Raw genomic sequence first — 18,688 nt, 5'->3', positions numbered from 1 at the left:
AGGACAGCAAGACTTTCAATCCTTTCAGTGGCTAAGAGTTCCTGCTCTGTGTTTTTGATTCTTAAAATGGTAGGCAAGGTTTATGTATTTCGCAGTGTTCAAACTCTGAAGAAACAAATATAAGTATTTTCTGTGCTTTCTTACTAGTCTGGGTTTTTTTCAGAAGTTGTACAAAATCCAGGGTTAAGAGTTACTGCGGAAATCACTAGCCTTGTCTGAGCAAGAATAGTTTTGTTGATTGAATAGGAAATTCCTAAGGATTCCTTGACAGACCCTGCATGACAACTGCCCCTCCTTGCCTGCCTTAAGAAGACACCAGTGAGTCCACAATTTAGTTCTAGGCAGACACAAAGATGTCTGGCTGCTTTGGCTCGTGCTGGAAATGGAAGGCATATGTAGAACTGCAGGCTGATTTTTGATATGCTCAGATCCTTTCGTTTCTTTCTGAAAAACTTTCATGTAAACAGAGACATCCAAAATGTGAGTAGGTTGAGCATTTTAGACTTAATCAGCCACATTTGTTATTTAAATCAACAATAAAAGGTATAAGTAGAGGAAAGAGTTGATAGAGTTCCATGTCAGGATGGGTACTGCAAGAGCTGGAAGAAGTCCTCACTGAGCCACTCTCCATCATTTACCAGCCATCTTGCTAACCAAGGAGATCCCAAAAGACTGGAGGTCAGCAAATATAACCCCCATCTACAAGACAGGCTGGAAGGAGGATCCAGGGAACTATGGGCCTGCTAGCCTGACTTCGGTGTCAGGGGAGGTCATGAAGCAGATCATCTGGAGTGTCATGATAAGGCAAGTGGGAGACAACCAGGAGATAAAGCCCAGTCAGCATGGCTTTGTGAAAGGCAGGTCCCAGGTCCTTGACCAACCTGATTGTTTTCTAGGACAAGGTAACCTGGTTAGTGGTTGAAGGAAAGGCTGTGGATGTGTCTACCTGGACTTTAGTAAAGCCTTTGATGCCATCTCCCAAAGCCTTCTCCTGGAGAAACTGGATGCTCCTCACTTGGACAGGTGCACTCTTTCCTGGGTAAAGAACTGCTTGGATGGCTGGGTCCCAAGAGTGTTGGTGACTGGAGTTAGATCCGGCTGGGGGCCAGTCAGCGGGGCTCAGCATTGGGGTCAGCCCGTTTAGTATCTTTATCAGACCTGAACGAGGGGATTGAGTGCAGTTTGCAGATGACACCAAGCGGGGCAGGAGTGTTGATCTGCCAAGAGGGTCAGAAGGCTCTGCAGAGGGGTCTGGACAGGCTGGATCAATGGGCTGAGGCTGATGAGAAGAGGTTCAACAAGGCCAAGTGCCAGGTTCTGCCCTTCAATCATATGAGGGACTGAAAACCTGAAAGAGTTAATGTAAACCTGAAACAGCTAATGTCTCAAACATTTCACAGAAGGGAAAAGGAATGTTGCCATGCCAATTAGATAAGATGTGGTTAGAAAAGAGGGTCTTGCAGAGGCAGCATAATGCTTCTCTGGGATCAGCTTCCTTATCTTGGGTAACTTTAGTTTTAAAAACAAGTTTGAATCAATGAGACCCTCCAACACCCTTCTGAAAAATTCTAGAATAACGAAACACACACACAAGGACTAGTCTATAAATAGCTCAACAGAGAGGGGGCGACGGTATGCACCCATGATCTGTGCACCTGCCATCCAAGAAAACAGAGGCACTACTGGAGCCATGGGTGGTGACACAGATCTGTTTTCTCTACTTGTATTTTCCTATCTTGCCTTCTTCCTTCCTTCCTCTGCTTTAAATCTTGAATCACTGCTGCTACAGGCTGTTCAAAGATCACTATTGTCATGTGCTGTCCAGAAAAGTTTAAATCATTGCCACCACAGACCTTTCAACCTATCATAAGATTTAAATCGTTCCTACTATAAATAAAGCTTCTTAATTAATCATTTGGCATTGTTTTGCCGTAATTCAGCCCACGAGTGTCCCGAACAGTGGCTGCCTCAGCACAGGCGGTGCATGACTGCCCTCTAGGGACCCGATATGTCCCAACAACCCCAGGCAGTGCTGCAGGCTGGGGGCGGAGTGGCTGCGCTCGATGCAATGAACCAGAGGATGCTGGCTGACACTAGCTGAACATCAGCCAGCGTGTGCCCAGGTGGACAAGAAGGCCGGTGGCATCCTAGCTTATACCAGCAATAGTGTGGCCAGCAGGACCAGGGCAGGGATCATCCCCCTGTACTCATTACTTGTGAGGCCACACTGTATTGTTTTGGGGTCCTCACTCACTGCAGGAAACACACTGAGGTGCTGGAGCATGTCCAGAGGAGGATAACTGAGCTGGTGAAAGGTCTGCAGCATGAGTGCTATGAGGAGTGGCTGAGGGAGGTGGGGTTGTTTAGCCCAGAGAAAAGCAGGCTCAGGGGTTACCCTATCACTCTCTACCTGAAGGGAGGCGGTAGCCAGTGGGGGTCAGTCTTTTCTCCTTGATAAGATGACAAGAAATGTCTTCAAATTGCACCAGTGGAGGTTTAGAATGGATATTAAGAAAAAGCTCTTCGTGGAAAGGGTTGTCAAAGATTGGAACATGCTGCCCAGGGACATGGCTGAATCCACGCTCCTGGAGGAGTCTTTAAAAGCCATGTAGATATGGCACTTAGGAACACAGTTGGCTGGTAGATTAGCTAAGTTAATGGCTGGACTTAATGATCCTAGGTTTTTTCCAACCTAAACAATTCTCTGAGGACAAATGGGTGGTGTTAGCTGGTAAGACTTCAATAGCCACTGTCACCTCTTAGGTCTCTTCTTCGATTCAGCAAAGGCAAGAGTTTAAGATAATATCCTATCAAGATTGTGCCTATGATGACAAAGGACTTAAACATCAAGACCACACAACAGCCACCTTTTGAGGAAAGGGGAGCTCTCAGATCCATTTTAAAGGATCAGATTCCTACTCTTCATGAGTTCCTTCTGTGGACAAGTAGTTGGAACATCAATATCCCAGGAGCAGGGAAATGCCTCAGAAATAAATTCCATCAGGGAAATGGGCCCAGTGAAAGTATGAGGACTTCTTCTAAACATCAAGACTAAGGAATAACATAGCTGAGAGAAATAAACAGCACAGCAATCCACAGTGACTGCCTTGAGGAAAATAGCCACACTTCCTTTCCAGTCATCAAGATCTACAACACCCAGACTTTCCTGGAAACCAGGCACTAATGTTACAGTATACAAAGTACCATACAAAACACAGAACAAAAGGAAAATATTCCTCCAATATCCTCAATACTTCCCCAGACAACATTCCTTCTGGTTTACCAGAAACCTTCCCAAAAAAGCCAGGACCTTGACTGTGCTTCTATGGCTCCTTTTTCTCTGATTAGATGACATCTCAACCTTCAGGAAGTGCCCCACCCAATAAACAACTCTAGTAAACTGGTAATAATAGATGAAAGAAGAATAGAAGAAAGCTGAGACCTCTTTTTTGCCTCATTCTTCAATGGCAACCTCTTTTCCCACACCTCTCAAGTGGATGGACAGTTGGATGGAGACTGGGGAAGCAAAGTGCTTCCCATTGTAAGCAAAGATAGGGTTCATAACCATCATGAAGGTACATAAGTAATTGATTGGATGGTGACATCCAGAGGGTAGTGGTCAACAGTGACAGGTAGTGTTCCTCAGGGCCCTGTACTGGGAATGGTGTTATTTAATACCATCACTGATGACGTAGTCAAAGGGATCAAGTTCACTCTCAGCAAATTTGCAAGTGACACCGAGCTGAGTGATGTGGCTGACACACCTGAAGGACAGGATGCCATCCAGAGGGACCTGAAGAAGCTCAAGAAGTGGGCAGGTGGGAACCTCATGATTTTTACCAAGAGCAAGTGCAAGGTGCTGCATATGGATCAGGGCAACCCCTGGCATCAGCCCAGGCTGGGGGATGAACAGATTGACAGCAGCCCTGCCAAGAAGGACTTGGGAGTGCTGGTGGATGAGAGGCTGGACCTGAAAGCCAATTGTATCCTGGGCTGCATCCAAAGCAGCATGGGCAGCAGGGCAGGGAGGTGATTCTGCCCTCTGCTCTGCTCTGGTGAGACCCCACCTGCAGTGCTGCATCCAGCTCTGGGGTCCCCAGCACAGGGGGACATGGGCTTGTTGGAGAGAGTACACAGGAGGGTCAATAAGATGATCAGAGGGATGGAGCAGCTCTCCTGTGAGGAAAGGCTGAGAGAAATGGGATTGTACAGCCTCCAGAAGAGAAGTCTTTGGAGTGACCTACTTGTGGCCTTCCAGTACCTGAAGGGAGCCCAGAAGAAAGATGGAGAGAGACTTTTTACAGGAGTATGTACATTTTTACAGGGCATGTAGTAACAGGACAAGGGGGAATGGCTTCAAACTGAAAGAGGGTAGATTTAGGTTAGGTATTAGGAAGAAATTCTTCACTGTGAGAGTGGTGAGCCATTGGCACAAGTTTCGCAAAGAAGGTGTGGATATCCCATCCGCAGGAATGTTCAAGACCAGGTTGGATGGAGCTCTGAGCAATCTGATGTAGTGAAATGCATCCCTGCCCATGACATTGGAACTGGAACTAAATGATCCTTAAGTTGCTTTCCAACCCAAGCCATTCTATGATTCTGTGATGTCTCTTTCTGAAAGCAGCTCAGTCTGAGTACTGCAAGACAACTCAATTATATCTGCAAAAATGAGGACAGTGGGAACAAACTGATTTTTTGAGTAATCTCCATACTAACTGAAACTAAAATGCCACCATGAATTGTCTATCATTGGTGACTTCCTTCTTTCCACTCTGGGACCAGGCTAGAACAGGGTGGGCAATACTCATCCTGTCAAAAAGAGGCTTGGGATCCCAGCCTCAGGTTTCTTCCCAGAGCCATAACAGTTTATGTTCCTTTCTGGTTTGAGTCAAACACTGAAGTGAATGTGAGTTACTGATTAAGGACTTCAGGAACCAGCCCACAGGAATTACAGTGAGAGGAGAAGGAGACCTCTGGTTTTATGTCTCATATATCATTCCTGGCAAAGTCAGTATTTCCTAATGGATATATGTCTTCCAGTATGATGTTTAGTTAGATATGAATTACTCATTTGAAAGGACTTCTATACTTAACACAGTCCCTATTAAATTCAATGTACAAAAGTAGGCAATTTAGGGTCAGAAGGTGACTGCCTACATTTGTACAGATGATCTGTGGTCTAGATTCAAGGGTACATCTCCATATACTGAATCTTTTTTCCAAAGCAGCACAACAGGGGAAGAAGGGCCCTGGGGGCCCAAATAAACTCACCATCTTTTTGAGGAGCCAGTTTCTCACTGGCATCAAAGTTCCTTCTGTGAAATCATAAATTAAGAGGAGTCCTGTGGATTCATTTTTGTCTTAAAGGAGTTTTGAGTTAGGACTTGAAAAAGGAAATCCTTACAGAGAACAAGACAGAACACAGATAATCCCTGACAATTAAAATATTAGAAGAAAACACTGCAGAGTGCAAATCTCAGGGGGAAAAAAGACCTTAAGAATTTTATAAAATTCCCACTTTCATGTAACTGAAGAAGAGACAAACAGGAAGATGTAAAAACAATTAATGTGCTCACTCTTGCTAGTCCAGGCGATATTTTTGGAATGGATTTTTTTACAAAAACCTTTCAACACAGCACTGACACTTTCTGGCCACACTTGTGGTCTTCCAGCATTCTTTGGAATTACTCATCCTTCTCCAAGGGAAAATGATCTGCCTATTCTTTCCACCCCAAACCTGCTGGTTACACATGACTTTAGTCCCCCTGCTTTCCTAAGGTCCATGATACAGCAGGCCAGTCTTCGGCTTGGCTCTGGAGTGTGTTGACGAGGCCCTTATGTCAGTTTTTATGGTACAGCTGCACTCAGAGCTAAGTGAGGAAAATAGCTGTGCTACCTAGTTTATCACGGACCTGCATGTGGTGCAGTCAGGGGCCAGCAGTAGCATTCTGCAAACAAGAAATGGCTGATGAGGAGCAAATTAATGGCGCTTCACTGATATCTCCATTAGTATGCCATTACAACTTGGCTGCATGCATACAGTTTGGAGGGACTTGGTTGTGACACTGGGTTTCCCAAATGGTCCGAAACAGAGTCCTTGTGCAGCTTCCTGCAGTACCAGACAGGCTCTCCTCTGCTGTGGGAACCCAGAATGCAGAGAATATTTCTCTGCTTGTTTTGAAGGGTTCTACCCCCCTGGACAACACTGTTTTTGACCTTCGTCCATGGAGAAAATTGCCTACCCTCTGGGAAGAATTAGAATCTACACTGGTGTGAACTAGGTGATAGAATACTATGTAAGATTCTCACAGGGTGAAAAACTTAAAAGTTTTTGGGTTTATTAATACAGAAAGTAGATAAAAGCAAAAAACATCAAAATGGAGGATTGTTGTTGTTCTCCAGACCGTCTTCTTCTTCTACTACTCCATATTCTGCAGTAGAAGTAGTTTGGAATGACTGGACAAAGAATTCCTGACTGGATGAATAGATAATTGGCAGAAAAGTAAAAATAATGTACACTTTTAGTGACAACTGGTTAGTTTACCTTTAAAAAGCCTTGAGCTTTCCAGCATTTGCCTTTTGTATTTTGCTCTGCTTCATGCTGTGCTGTCGGCATGTGAACTTATATAATAAACAACCTGAAGACTGAGAAAATACAGAAGTCCCGTCCGTCCCTCGGACCCCTGGCAAAGACTCTAAAAAGTCTCCCCCATCAGGGGAGGTACAATTAAGGCGCTGGCATTCGTCACTCTGCAGACACATTTTCCTGCGTCCTGATGGACGTTTGCAAGGCAGCATCCTGCACCTGCTCATTAGCACTTGGCAATGGGAAGGGGAGGGGTCCTGCAGATCAGCAGGACAAGGGTGTGCCACGCACGTACCTCTCTGAACACCCCACAGGAGCAGGCAGGGAACAGCTGGCAGAACCTACATTTTTCCCCTTGCAGACGTTCCCGGCATTGTGAATGCTGGGGAACTTCTCAACAGCCCAGGATGGAAAAAAGGCTAGGACTGCCTGCAGATGGCAGTAGCCCCAGGCTGCCATGCTCTTTGCCCAGTGATTAGGTTTTCAGCATGATCTGGCAGCACAATTGGTTTTACACCTCGAGTATTCCCCCCTTCCTCTTGTACATAATTCTGCTTTCGGTGAATTTCAGAGTGAATTTTGTTGAATTTGCCCTAAATTATGATGTATGCCTTCAGATTTTACAGCAATACTCACTGTATTTTAGACAACAAGCAGCAGAGGATCATCAGTGATAATTCACCATTAACATATGACAGTATAAAAGATTTATTTCTGCACTCACCGACATTCCTGAAATTATTTCTTACTGGACAATAATGTAAAAAACAGAGCAAGACTCTTAACAACAAGGAGTGGAACAATGCTAGACTTAGAGGTTTGCTACACTTTACTACTCCTTTCTGGCACAATAAATATTTATAAAATAACTACATGATTCTTCAGGACTGAAGTCACTGTATTGTGACTGCAGCAAGTCAGCACATTAATGTCAGCACTAAACAGTTAAAATTCCTGTATAAACATTTTGATATTGTAGTTGTCAAATTGTCCCCTTTTTTCTAAAAACTGATGATACCTAAATTTTGACATCTGCTATGCTTGTCTGCTTAGATATACGGTTGGGATTTTTTTTTGTTAATTCTTCTGATTTTCACTTTCTTCTCATTTTCAAAATTATGCTTTTCTTGACAGAGGTCTATCAAGTTAGCCTGGCCAATACTACTAACAAAATAAAACAAGTAAGTACGTAAGGATGGGGGGGCTTACTAAGAATTATGGAAGAATAGCAGACCCTTTGAGGGTAAAAAGAATACAGGTGTTCTTCATTTATCTAAACAGAAGCTGAGATGAAATTAATGAATAATTTATCAGCTAACATTAAATACTTGTTTAAACCAAGGAGTACACCCTGGAGTCACAGCTCAGGAGCAGAATTCGAAATATTTGCTATGTGGCTTGCTACTGATAATTACTGTCCACAGAGGTCATGGATGCCATAGCATTACTGCTTTAGAGAAAAAAACTGCAGCTCATAAATGGCTGAACTGTCATTCAGGAGAATTTAGTTCTCCCTTGTTAAAAGGAACCCTCACAGGGAAACGCAACATCTCCTTAACCATACAATCTACTTCTTGTACCACCTCTAATTTCTGTGAATGGCCAGATTGAAACAACAGCATAGAAATCTCTTGTGTAGATGGCATGATGATGCTGTGCAAAACAAGACAGGGATGTAAAAAGACATGGTAAAGAATTGGGGCAGGCTCTAATAATAAGAATTGATTGCCCACAGTAAGGCTGCAAAGAAAATCACTGAAGATGAGTCTTTATTTTTGTAAATATATTCTCTTCCAAGCCATGGAGATACCATTAGAGGCCCAGCTACCTGACTGAGTTACAAAAGAATAGATGACAGATTAGATGCCTGCGAAGGGAAGAAGATCATCCATGTGCAAAGTATCAAAGTAAATCACATACAAATATTGAATAGGGTAAAAAGTATCAGGAAGGGGCACATGAAAAGTAAAATGTTCTGCTTTTAGATGGTGAATGTGTTTGAAACAAATAGCAAATGTACAATAAAAGAAAGATCTTCCCTGAGAGAAGTTTGAAGCCCTTGTGATCATAACAATACAAAAGCATATTAACCTGAAACATTTGGAAGGTTATCTGTAATTCCCATGCAACTCAGAAACTTCTTTCTTTGTGTCATATCAGAAGGCTGAAGTCTGGATGCCAGACTTCACTTTTTTCACCAACACATACATTCACCACATGTTAGAATAGATGGTTCAGTAGTCGCCTCCAAATTAATAAGTAACTGTTGAGAGCAGGCTTTGACACATTTACATGCATACAGTCTTCACTGCAATTTTGGACAAAAGGTTAGCAAAAGAAAAAGGTATCTGTGGATGTATAGTGCTCATGAGTGCCTAAAGAAGGAACTTCATGATTGCTTAATCATCCAAATTTACTGTCATGGAAAACCACTACGGAAAAGTCCAGTTTGCAACATGGCTATGCAGTCTGACAACATAAACATCATGGAAAGATTATAAGCTGCTCTATGAATCATGTAGCTTAGAGAATTGAGAGCAAAGTTTGGGTAACTGTTAAAAAGACTTTACTTTTGAGTACAGTACAGTCACTTTACTTTAGAAGGACAGAAGTTAAGGTATAAAAACCCCTTTTGATAATAAAAAACGTCAAATGAAATAAGTTACACATTAGGAAGAATTCATATTTCCTGTTGAACTGTTCCCTGTATCCACATTTATCCTGCATGGTAATGAAGTCTTAGATTTTGTCATTGAGCAGTGTGGTTCTGTCCTGGCAGCCAATCTATCCACTTCTTCCATTACAGCTGCTTTTAGCAGAAATTACCAATGTTTTTTATATAAAACTGGTGAGTCAGCTGTACTGTGCCTATACAGGTGAAGCCACGCTCCCTGCCCTTTGTGTTAATATGGTCATACAGTTTTGCATACCTTCTTATTCCTACGTGCATCTGTAAAACTTCCCAAATTTCTGGCTTACACTATAGATGGGAATTCTAATTGTTCAATTTTCATTTTCCCTAATCTGTACAATTGCTTTCCATGCAGTCATTTCTAGGCAGAAAAATTCAATTTATTCTGGAAATTTATATTCAGAAAGTCTTACACAGTCACTGCTGATTTAGTGCAGTATACATGCATTTCTGATCAAATCCCTAGGCTGACTCCAGAGTGCAGAATACTATCTCTCACTGACACGGTGCTTTATACAAAGTGTTGATATACACCGTGATTAACAAACCACATGGATATTTTCAAAGACACTTCTGGAAACACTAGAAAATATGAAGGGGCTTTTCTCTAGGATTTTTCTGCTTTGAAGAAGCAGGCTGTAAGCACTAAAATAATTTGAGAGCCCAGTTAGAACCTCCTCCAGCCCTTTTGACAGACAACTAGGATCTCAGAAACTATACCTTGTTCATTCACTTTGAAAACACAGTTCCCAGAGGTTTGCCATCAGAAAAGTCTCTACAGGAATCAGGTGTGTGGAGGGAAAAAAGCTGCAAGGTGAGAACAGATACTCTCAGATGTATAAAGAGATGTAAGAAAGATGCTGGGAGCTGTAAGCAGGAAAGAGGAACTCCTGAAAGTAGAAGGAGCAAATACGCTTAGAGGGAGGCTGGGGAGAAGCCATGCTGAAAGACATTGAAGGCACTGTCTGTCCTTACACGAGAGGACAGACAAAGTAAAAGGATATGAACAGATTGGAGTGGACTATGGAAAGCCCCCAGAGGTAAACAACCATCCAGTGTAGATGCTAAAAGACCTGGCAGAGAAATTTTCCCATTTTTACAGCCACTTGTGAAAGCCTCCTTTCTCATACAAGCTAGCTGAAAACAGTGTAGAGGGTTTTGTAAACCAAGACTTTATCTCACAAGTGCAAACTTGTTATGCACAGTCTTGTTTGCCACACTGGGAAAAATATTTTGAAATGGGTGTCATAGCATTCAGCCAATCACTCTGGGAGGTGGATGGTGAAGAACCCAATAATGTTAGAAATCTCTTGTGAACAAGGCTATATAAATGAGTTTGTAATTAATTAAATAATCCCATTTATCTTAGACTTGGATTCTGTGTCATTTTTCTCGCCGTCCCTGCAGACAACAGTGACAATCCAGGACTTAAGGAGGAAGGACGAAGTGTGTGAGAAGGGAAAATTGGCATCAAAATACTAGCAAGAATCATTTGGGAAACCTGGATTTTGCTTTGAGTGACCAAGTTGATTATATAACTAGGCAGCTGGCATTAACTGTAGAAAAATCTGGCAAAATATACAGCGTGTCTTTGGCCTGTTAAAGCACCCTTATAGTACTGCACTTACTTGCAGGTGCATGAATTCACGATACCTTCCTAGCCAGAGGTACTTACCCCCCTTTAAAAATCAAATATAACCTACTGGAAGTACATCTGTGTGAAGCCTTTTAATGCTCAGTAGTATGCATGAAAATATTTTTAATAAAAATATACATGAACATTTGAAATCTGACATTCTTCATTCCTGCTTTTCAGCTTACACAAAGTTGGTCATCAGACAGGCCTGAAAGCCTCATCAGGGGCTTTACTGGGAATGCAAGTTCATATCTTAAGCTAACCAGATGTCACAAATGAATGACATCTTGCATATTCAAAGAACTATTTTGATAATGACATTGTCATTACTTTTTCATAAATATGCTTGGAAAGGCTGTTCTTATTTAATGAAACTTGAAGTTTTCATATGTAATATTCGTAATAAGCACTACACATAATACATAGACCTTATAATACGGGACCAAAGGTGTGAAATGTTGGCTTTAGAAGCAAGAAATACTGAAATTAAGATTGTCTGTAGCAGATCAGTCCAGACCCACTGTCAAATATGGATTATGGTAGAATTTAATTTAAACAACAAACACAAAATTTTCCGCAGATGAAGACTCACTTGAGAGCCACAGTTTAAAAGCACTTGGATCCTTTACTTTTCTTGGGTTATTTTGGAACTGCTACCATGTTTTGCTGTAAGTAGGTAATTAAAGACAGCTGCAGGCACATCACTGTTTTGGATGTGGATTAGGAATCAGCAAGTAGTAATAAATGGCAACAGCATACAACATTTAGACTGCGGCATCTTGTACTCAATCTGTAGTTTGTTAGTGGACAAGTGGGTCTGGGAAAGAGCAAGTTACCTTAGGCTGGTTACCTTTTCTTACATGTCAGCCCATGCTGAACTTGTTAATGTAACTCAGCCTTCAGCACACAGGGAAATACAAAGGTTTGACAGTAAGTTTCAACAACCCATGGTGGAATGGATCACACTGGTTGGAGTTGCTGGTTTACTCCTACTCTAAGAAAAAAGCCCGCTTTTTCCTCTCCTTACATTCTTTAACAGTATGGGTTTGCCAATGGTGAAGTTACTCTGCAATATTTGAATGCATTGAAAATAGAATATTCATAATTGTATCTAACTCTGACATTCTGGCTATATTAAACATATACTATGGCAAAGATTAATTTATGGCTAGAGGCTAAAACCCATCTTTGTTTCTCTGGTTAACCTAGCTTATTTTCTGTTAAAGATACCACAAAACATCTGCAAGAGCTGCTGAATTCCACATATGTTATCATTATTTACATAGGCTTTTCATTGAAAACAAGACTTCTTTCTGCACCATCCAATATCAGCTCCAGTCCTTTCCCCACTTTTGCTGTTTCTGTCACAGAAAACATGTATTCACATTTAACTGAAGTTTATTGCCAGGAAAATTAATTCTAGGAACAGAATGAAATATTTTCTAGAACTGAAATGCAGTATGGAACAATTCAAACTTATTTAAGCAATAGTTAGTTCTACCTGCTTTGACTTTTCTTCCAAAACGAATGTTTTTGGAAAACTGTCAAGTGGAAGGACACCACTGAACAAGGGCCAGGACTTGCAGAGCACTCACAGGCCACCAGCCAGACAGAGTTAGAAACCCAAAAAAAGGCTCGACATGCAACACTTTGCCATGCGGGGTTTCTTGTTGTCAGCTCTGATAAGCTATTCAGTTCCAAGTACTTAGCACAGTATCTCCACGTTTACCCAACCATAAACAGTAGTAATGTTTGTGACTAACATCAGCCTGCTGCCATCTTGTGGTGAAAAGTTCAGGACATTAAACAATGGCAAATACAATTGTTCCCATTATCTTGGACTTTTATCCCACAGGAAAACAATGTGATATTACTTGTGGAGTAATTACTTACAGAGAAACAAAAAGGTTAGTGATCTCACATGGATTAAGGATCCTTTTCATAAATCCCCTTTAAGTGACCCTTTACTATACATGCAATAACTTGGACTGTCAGAAGGACAAGGTGTCTTCAGCATCCCTTCTTAATGTACTTGCATTACAATTCAGTAAGTTTTTCTTTTTCTATTCAGTAAATATTTTCAAAATTTTTATTTTGAAATAACATGTAAAAAAATACTAATTTAGCCCTCCTATTTATGCAATAAGTTAAAAAATTACTGCTAGAGCATTAAACTGTTAAGTCCTTGATAAAGTCAGGATTTTCTAATCACTAGCACTTCCCACTAACTGAAAAACAATGGTTCCAAGAAGTATTAACTGATGACTAATACAGGCTTCCAAATCTAAACCTGCTAAGCAGCAGGGAGGGGCCTTAGAGACAAATGGTGAGTAAAGCTTACCTGCCTGACCAGCATTAACACAAAGATTGTTCCTCCTACTGCAGAAAATCTGCCTAAAATGAAAGCCAGCACAGCTGGTCAACTCCCAAGAAATCATTCTTGGCTATAACACCAATGCTTTTATCATTTTTCAAGATCAACAGCTTTGATTTGCAAGAACTGGCTGTTCATGATCCCTGAGCACCTAAACCTACATTGAAGAGTGAGGTGTGACCTCTGAATCTCAGTCTGAGCCTTGGTCTTTACTGGTATGACTAGCATTCAGCAGTCTGGGTCAAGGAAGAGTAAAAGGTTAGGAAGCACTTAAGCAAATGGCATGCTCAGGCCATGGAGTACCCACAAGCAGTACAGGAGTTGGTCCATGTAATTTTGAGGCAATTATCTCTATCATTAAAAGGTCGTGACAACCAGGAGAGGTTCCTTATGTCTGGGAGAAAGTAAACATCATCCCTGTCTTCAAGAAAGGCAAGAAGGATCTCAACCTCAATCCTTGTGAAGATGGCTGAGTAAATAATCCTGGAAAATCAGCTCCACACACTGCCTGTCAAGTCAGCTGGAAGAGATCATTTGGAGTGGTCAGCATGAAGAGAAAAATCATGCTTAAGCCAAACTGAAAACCTTCTGCAAGAAGACCTTCTACAAGATGAAGGACAGCACAGTAGATATTACATATCTTGACTTTGGCAAGTGTTGGGGTTTAGTTTAGTCTTAGGTTTTCCAGTTAAAGGAATTTTCTCCCATATGCATGTTGCTAGGGGACAAATAGCTGTACTTAAGAAAGACAAAAAGGGGAGTGGGGCGGGCCTGGCTACTCCTTTGTCTACACCTGGGTGTGGGGTCAGTTCGCTCTGAGCGTCCGGAGAGAGAAGCTGCAGAGAAAGGAGCTGCTGCTGCTTTCTTTTTGGCCGTTCTTTCTTCCTGCTGGAAGCAACGCCGGGACCCCAAAAGCCGCTTTCCCTGCCCTGCTGGAGACCGAGCTGTGGCTGCCCTGCCCCGCTGCTGCTTCGAGCTTTCGCTACGCTGTAGCCCTGCTCACCCTGCCTGCCTGGGCCTCCGTGGGGTTTTCCCATCTGGATACATCTCGTCTGCCACCTGGGATTTGCGTTAGTCCCTGCCGCTCCAGCCTGCCGTTCTAGCCTGCCGCTCTAGCCTGCCGTTCCAGCCTGCTGTTCCCGAGACTCCGGGATCGGAAGCCTTTGTTCCATCCTTCCCGGGACCCCAGGCCGCCATTGCCGCGTGCTCCCCGAGCTCGCTCCGGAGCGCCCCCTGCAGCCGCGGGGGAACCATCGCACCTGCCCTGCTCGCCGGGAGCCGCCAGCGCCCCTGCCGGCTGCGAGCGGAACTGCACCCGAGGGGAAAGGGCCCGACAGCCGAGAAGGCTGGGACTGGGTTTGTGATTGTTTGCTGTTACTGCCATAGTTATTGGTGTTTGTTTGACTGGTTATACACATATATATAGAGAGAGAGTAAAGAACTGTTATTCCTATTTCCCACATCTTTGCCTAAAGGCCCTTGATTTCAAAATATAATAACTTGGAGGGAAAAGGGGTTATATCTGCCACTTCAAGGGGGGCCTCTGCCTTCCCTAGCAGACACCTGTCTTTCAAAACCGAGACAGCAAGGTTTTTGACACTGTCACCCCCAACAACCTCATCAACAAACTGATGGAAATATGGGCCAGGTAAGTGCACCATGAGGCAAATTAAATAATGTTCTGAACTGCTGGACTCAAAGGGTGGGATCAGTGGCACAAAGTCCAGCCAGAAGACCATCACCAGCTATGATCCCAATGACTGAGAAATGGGGTGAAAAACATTATGTATCTTTATAAATTGCATGTATAATGGGAGAGATGGCACCTTCAGGCAGTTTGCAAATGATACAAAACTGGGAGAAGCCGTTGATACACTCATTGTGTGTGCTGCCATTAAGAGGAATCTCAAGAGGATGAATAAACGCGTCAACAGGATTCTTCACTAGATTTTAGTCTAAAAGCCTCTTGGCACAATGACTGTTCCTACTTGTGTCATCACTCAACTCCTTTAAAACCAAAAAAAAGGCATATAAATAAACTCTCTAAACAATTAATAATGTCCAAACACCAGTGAAATTATTGTGTCCCTGGCTCCTGGAGTACTTTATGATAAATCTGAGACTTTCTTGCAGCTTTCTCTGACTGGTATTTCTATATGCAAACTAGTAAAACGCATACAGCTGTAAGAGACAGACTGCCAGAAATCCATAAATGATCAACTATGGATTAGATTCATACCTTGGGATGACTGCCTACCCATAAATGAATCAGAAAGCGGTGTTTGTGCCACAGCAAAACACCATTCAATGTTAGATCTTATTTAGAAGTGATAAAATGCCCAGAACAGAGAAAAAGGTACTCAAACTCTCTGCAGTTGTGGTTTTTGCCACTTATACACAGAATTCCCCAGCTGAATTATGCCTTAGGTTTTAACTTTTTAATTTTTCAAATCCTGTACTGCCTACTGTGTAACTCTGACATTTCTTGTAGCCTGTTAACTGCTGTTCTCTCATGCTAGGTAGACGTAGCAAAGCCTCTCCAAGCTTGTTCTCCAAGGACACCCAGATTGTCCTAGGCCCAAAATGTGTAAACTAACATCTTAAGGGGGGCAAACTTGGAGAAATTACATCATTAACTGAAGTTTTAATTGGAGAATTAACCCTGATATGCAAATGAACCAAACTTATAAAAGTGTGAAGAAGTCGGGACTTGGGGTCCATCTTGGGTGTAGCCTTTGGCCTGCTCAGGGTGTACCTTGAAGGCCCTTCAAATAAATACCTACCTTTATTCTCTTATTCTTGCCTAGTCTCTGTTTCTGGGTGGCCATCTCAGGCATCAGTAAGCCCATGCAGAATCTGTAGACACAACTGAAGAGCTTCACACAGACTGGAGTGCAGGTATGTATCCCCAGGGAGAATGGTCTGAAAGCATTCTCATATAGAAGAGCTACTCCAAATGGTGCCCCACTGCAGTTAGCCCAGCTGAAGTTAAGCACTGCAGGGGATAAGACAGAGCTCTCCTACAGTGTTCTGCCATAGCTACCAGTAGAGTAATTTCTGCCAAAGTTTCTCCAAATGATGCAACACAGAAGACTGAACCAGAACTATCAAGCCATGAATGTAATTCAGGCTTGCTAAAAGACACTCTGGCTGAACTTAAATCTAAGTACTTATATTTTAAGTCCCTATTCATCCCATCTTCCCCCAGTCTGTTTTGGCTGGGGTAGAGTTTATTTCACAGTGGCTAGTATGGGGCTCAAACCACTAATTTTCTAGTCTTGACCCTTTTGATTCTCTCCCATTACTTGCAAAAATCCACTGACAGGATTGTACTTGAATTTTTCAATCTCAGTGACTTAGTGACATTCAAATGTTCTTTAAGCTTTACTTCTCAGTAAAAACAGACTGATGTATGCTCTGTACAGACAGAACATACAAAGCACAGACTGCAAAGTTACATGTTATCCTGTATACAACTCTAGAGCAATTTATGTTTTGTCACAGCTACAAATTGATTATTGGATATGCTACTACCAGACATCGTAGCACTTGATACTAGCACACAATGGGTCAGGCTGAAAAGGATGACAGTGGGTCACCTGGTCCAACCTCCCTGCTGAGGCAGGGTCATCCCAGAGCACATTGCACAGGAACACATCTAGATGGGTCTTGAGTACTTCCAGTGAGGGAGATTCCACTGCCTCTCTGGGCAATCTTTTCCAGTGCTCTGTCACTGCACATTAAAGCAGTTCCTCCTCATGTTCAGGTGGAACTACCTCTACATCAGCTTCTGCCCACTGACTCCTGTGCTACTGCTCAGCACCACCGAGCAGAGCCTGGATCCATCCACTGACATCCTCCCCTTAGATACAGACACTGATGAGGTCCCTTCTAAGCTGACTCCTCCAGACTGAACAGGCCCAACTCTCTCTGCGTATCATGTTGCTCATGATATAATAAATAATACTTGGAGGAAAGCTATTCCAGACACTTCATCAAACCTTTGTTGAGCAATGCATACAAGCTTTGGCAAGAAAACCTTAGTATAATCTTCCAAAGTCAAAAAAAAAACCAAAAGAAAAAAATAAAGAGACGAAGGAATACAGAAGTTCATAAACCTGTCCTTTTGGAGCTTACCTGGTAATAATAGGTGAATCTTAAGTGTGAAATACTGGCTGCTCTGCAGTGCTGCACAAAATTATGGTATATTCTCCTTTGGAGAGGAAAGCCAGGTACTGTATCTTGCACTGTGTATTTCAGCTAATGATAATACAGTGCACTTAATTTCAGAAGTCCAAATTACATACTTTTAGGAAGTTGAACAAAGGAATCTTTTGATTAGGAAGTTCATGAGAAACTTAAATTTCCCCACGCTTAATGGACAAGAATTTCTGAATGGTATACCATGACAGGTATCTTAAGATATTTAACACTGTACACTAGAAATACTCTTATTCATCTTCAGAAAATACCTAGGTTTAAAGAAGTCACAGAAATACAGAGCTGTACTTCTGGCTGCTCATAATACCCTGCTGTTCTCAACTTCCCCTTACTAATCAGTGAATTACTGCTCTAAATGAGAATTTTACCTAGAATTTCAAACTAATTATGATGGCATTCCAATAGAATCCTAACCAAAAATGACGTAAGTATCCAACACAAACCAGTGGACAGGAGAACTACTACTTATAAGACACAAACCATAGTATTACACTTAACTGAAAGGAGTAAAACTTCTGCTTCTATACATAGCTCAAAATATGAGGTCACGTCTTCACAGGAAACTCAGAATTCTTAGATGCCACTTTTTAATCCCAAACTGTGGATACAGTAGCAACACAAAATGCACCTTAATTTTTCTTAAGGCAGGCCACAATCTTACTCCACATCCTTAAATGTAGCTAGCCTACATGCTCATCTAGCTACCTGGGCAACATTTGTGAAGTCATCAGCGCCAAGCTCTAGAGCCCAGGCCTGGAGAGAACACAGCTGGGCCTGCTCCAGGCAGCCAGTAGCTAAGGTGGTAACAGGATCACAGAACTTACATTGTTATGGCGGGAAAAGACCTTTAATAATATCAAGTCCAACAAACAACCTAGCACCACCACTATGTTCACCATTAAACCATATCAAGCACCATAGCCACGCTTTTTTCCAACACTTCCAGGGATGGTGACCTCACCAGTTCCTTCGCCAGCCTGTATCACTACTTTATAACCCTTTCCATAGAGAAATTTTTCCTAATATGTAAACTTCCTCTGGTAGAACTTGGGGCCATTTCCTCTCGCCTGTCCCTTGTTACACGGGAAACATGTGAAAGGGTTAAAATCATTGTACTTGGGCATGCTTGGGTATACTGAGGCTAGAATAAGATATGTCATAACCAATGTAGAAGCTAGC

At 42.3% G+C, this 18,688-nt stretch overlaps 1 protein-coding gene across 1 annotated transcript in view; it reads right to left on the bottom strand.

Annotated features, from left to right (window-relative positions):
- SAXO1 (stabilizer of axonemal microtubules 1) overlaps positions 1 to 18,688 on the bottom strand; it is a 28,998-nt gene that overhangs the window by 7,582 nt on the left and 2,728 nt on the right. Inside the window, 1 exon segment of the mRNA XM_048292409.1 lies at positions 947 to 1,158. Coding sequence (XP_048148366.1) covers positions 947 to 1,158 — 212 coding nt within the window.

The sequence above is a fragment of the Corvus hawaiiensis genome, chromosome Z, assembly GCF_020740725.1.
Source record: "Corvus hawaiiensis isolate bCorHaw1 chromosome Z, bCorHaw1.pri.cur, whole genome shotgun sequence".
Lineage (NCBI taxonomy): Eukaryota > Metazoa > Chordata > Aves > Passeriformes > Corvidae > Corvus > Corvus hawaiiensis.
The sequence above is the reverse complement of the archived record's forward strand: the minus strand, read 5'-3'. Positions and strand labels throughout refer to the sequence as shown.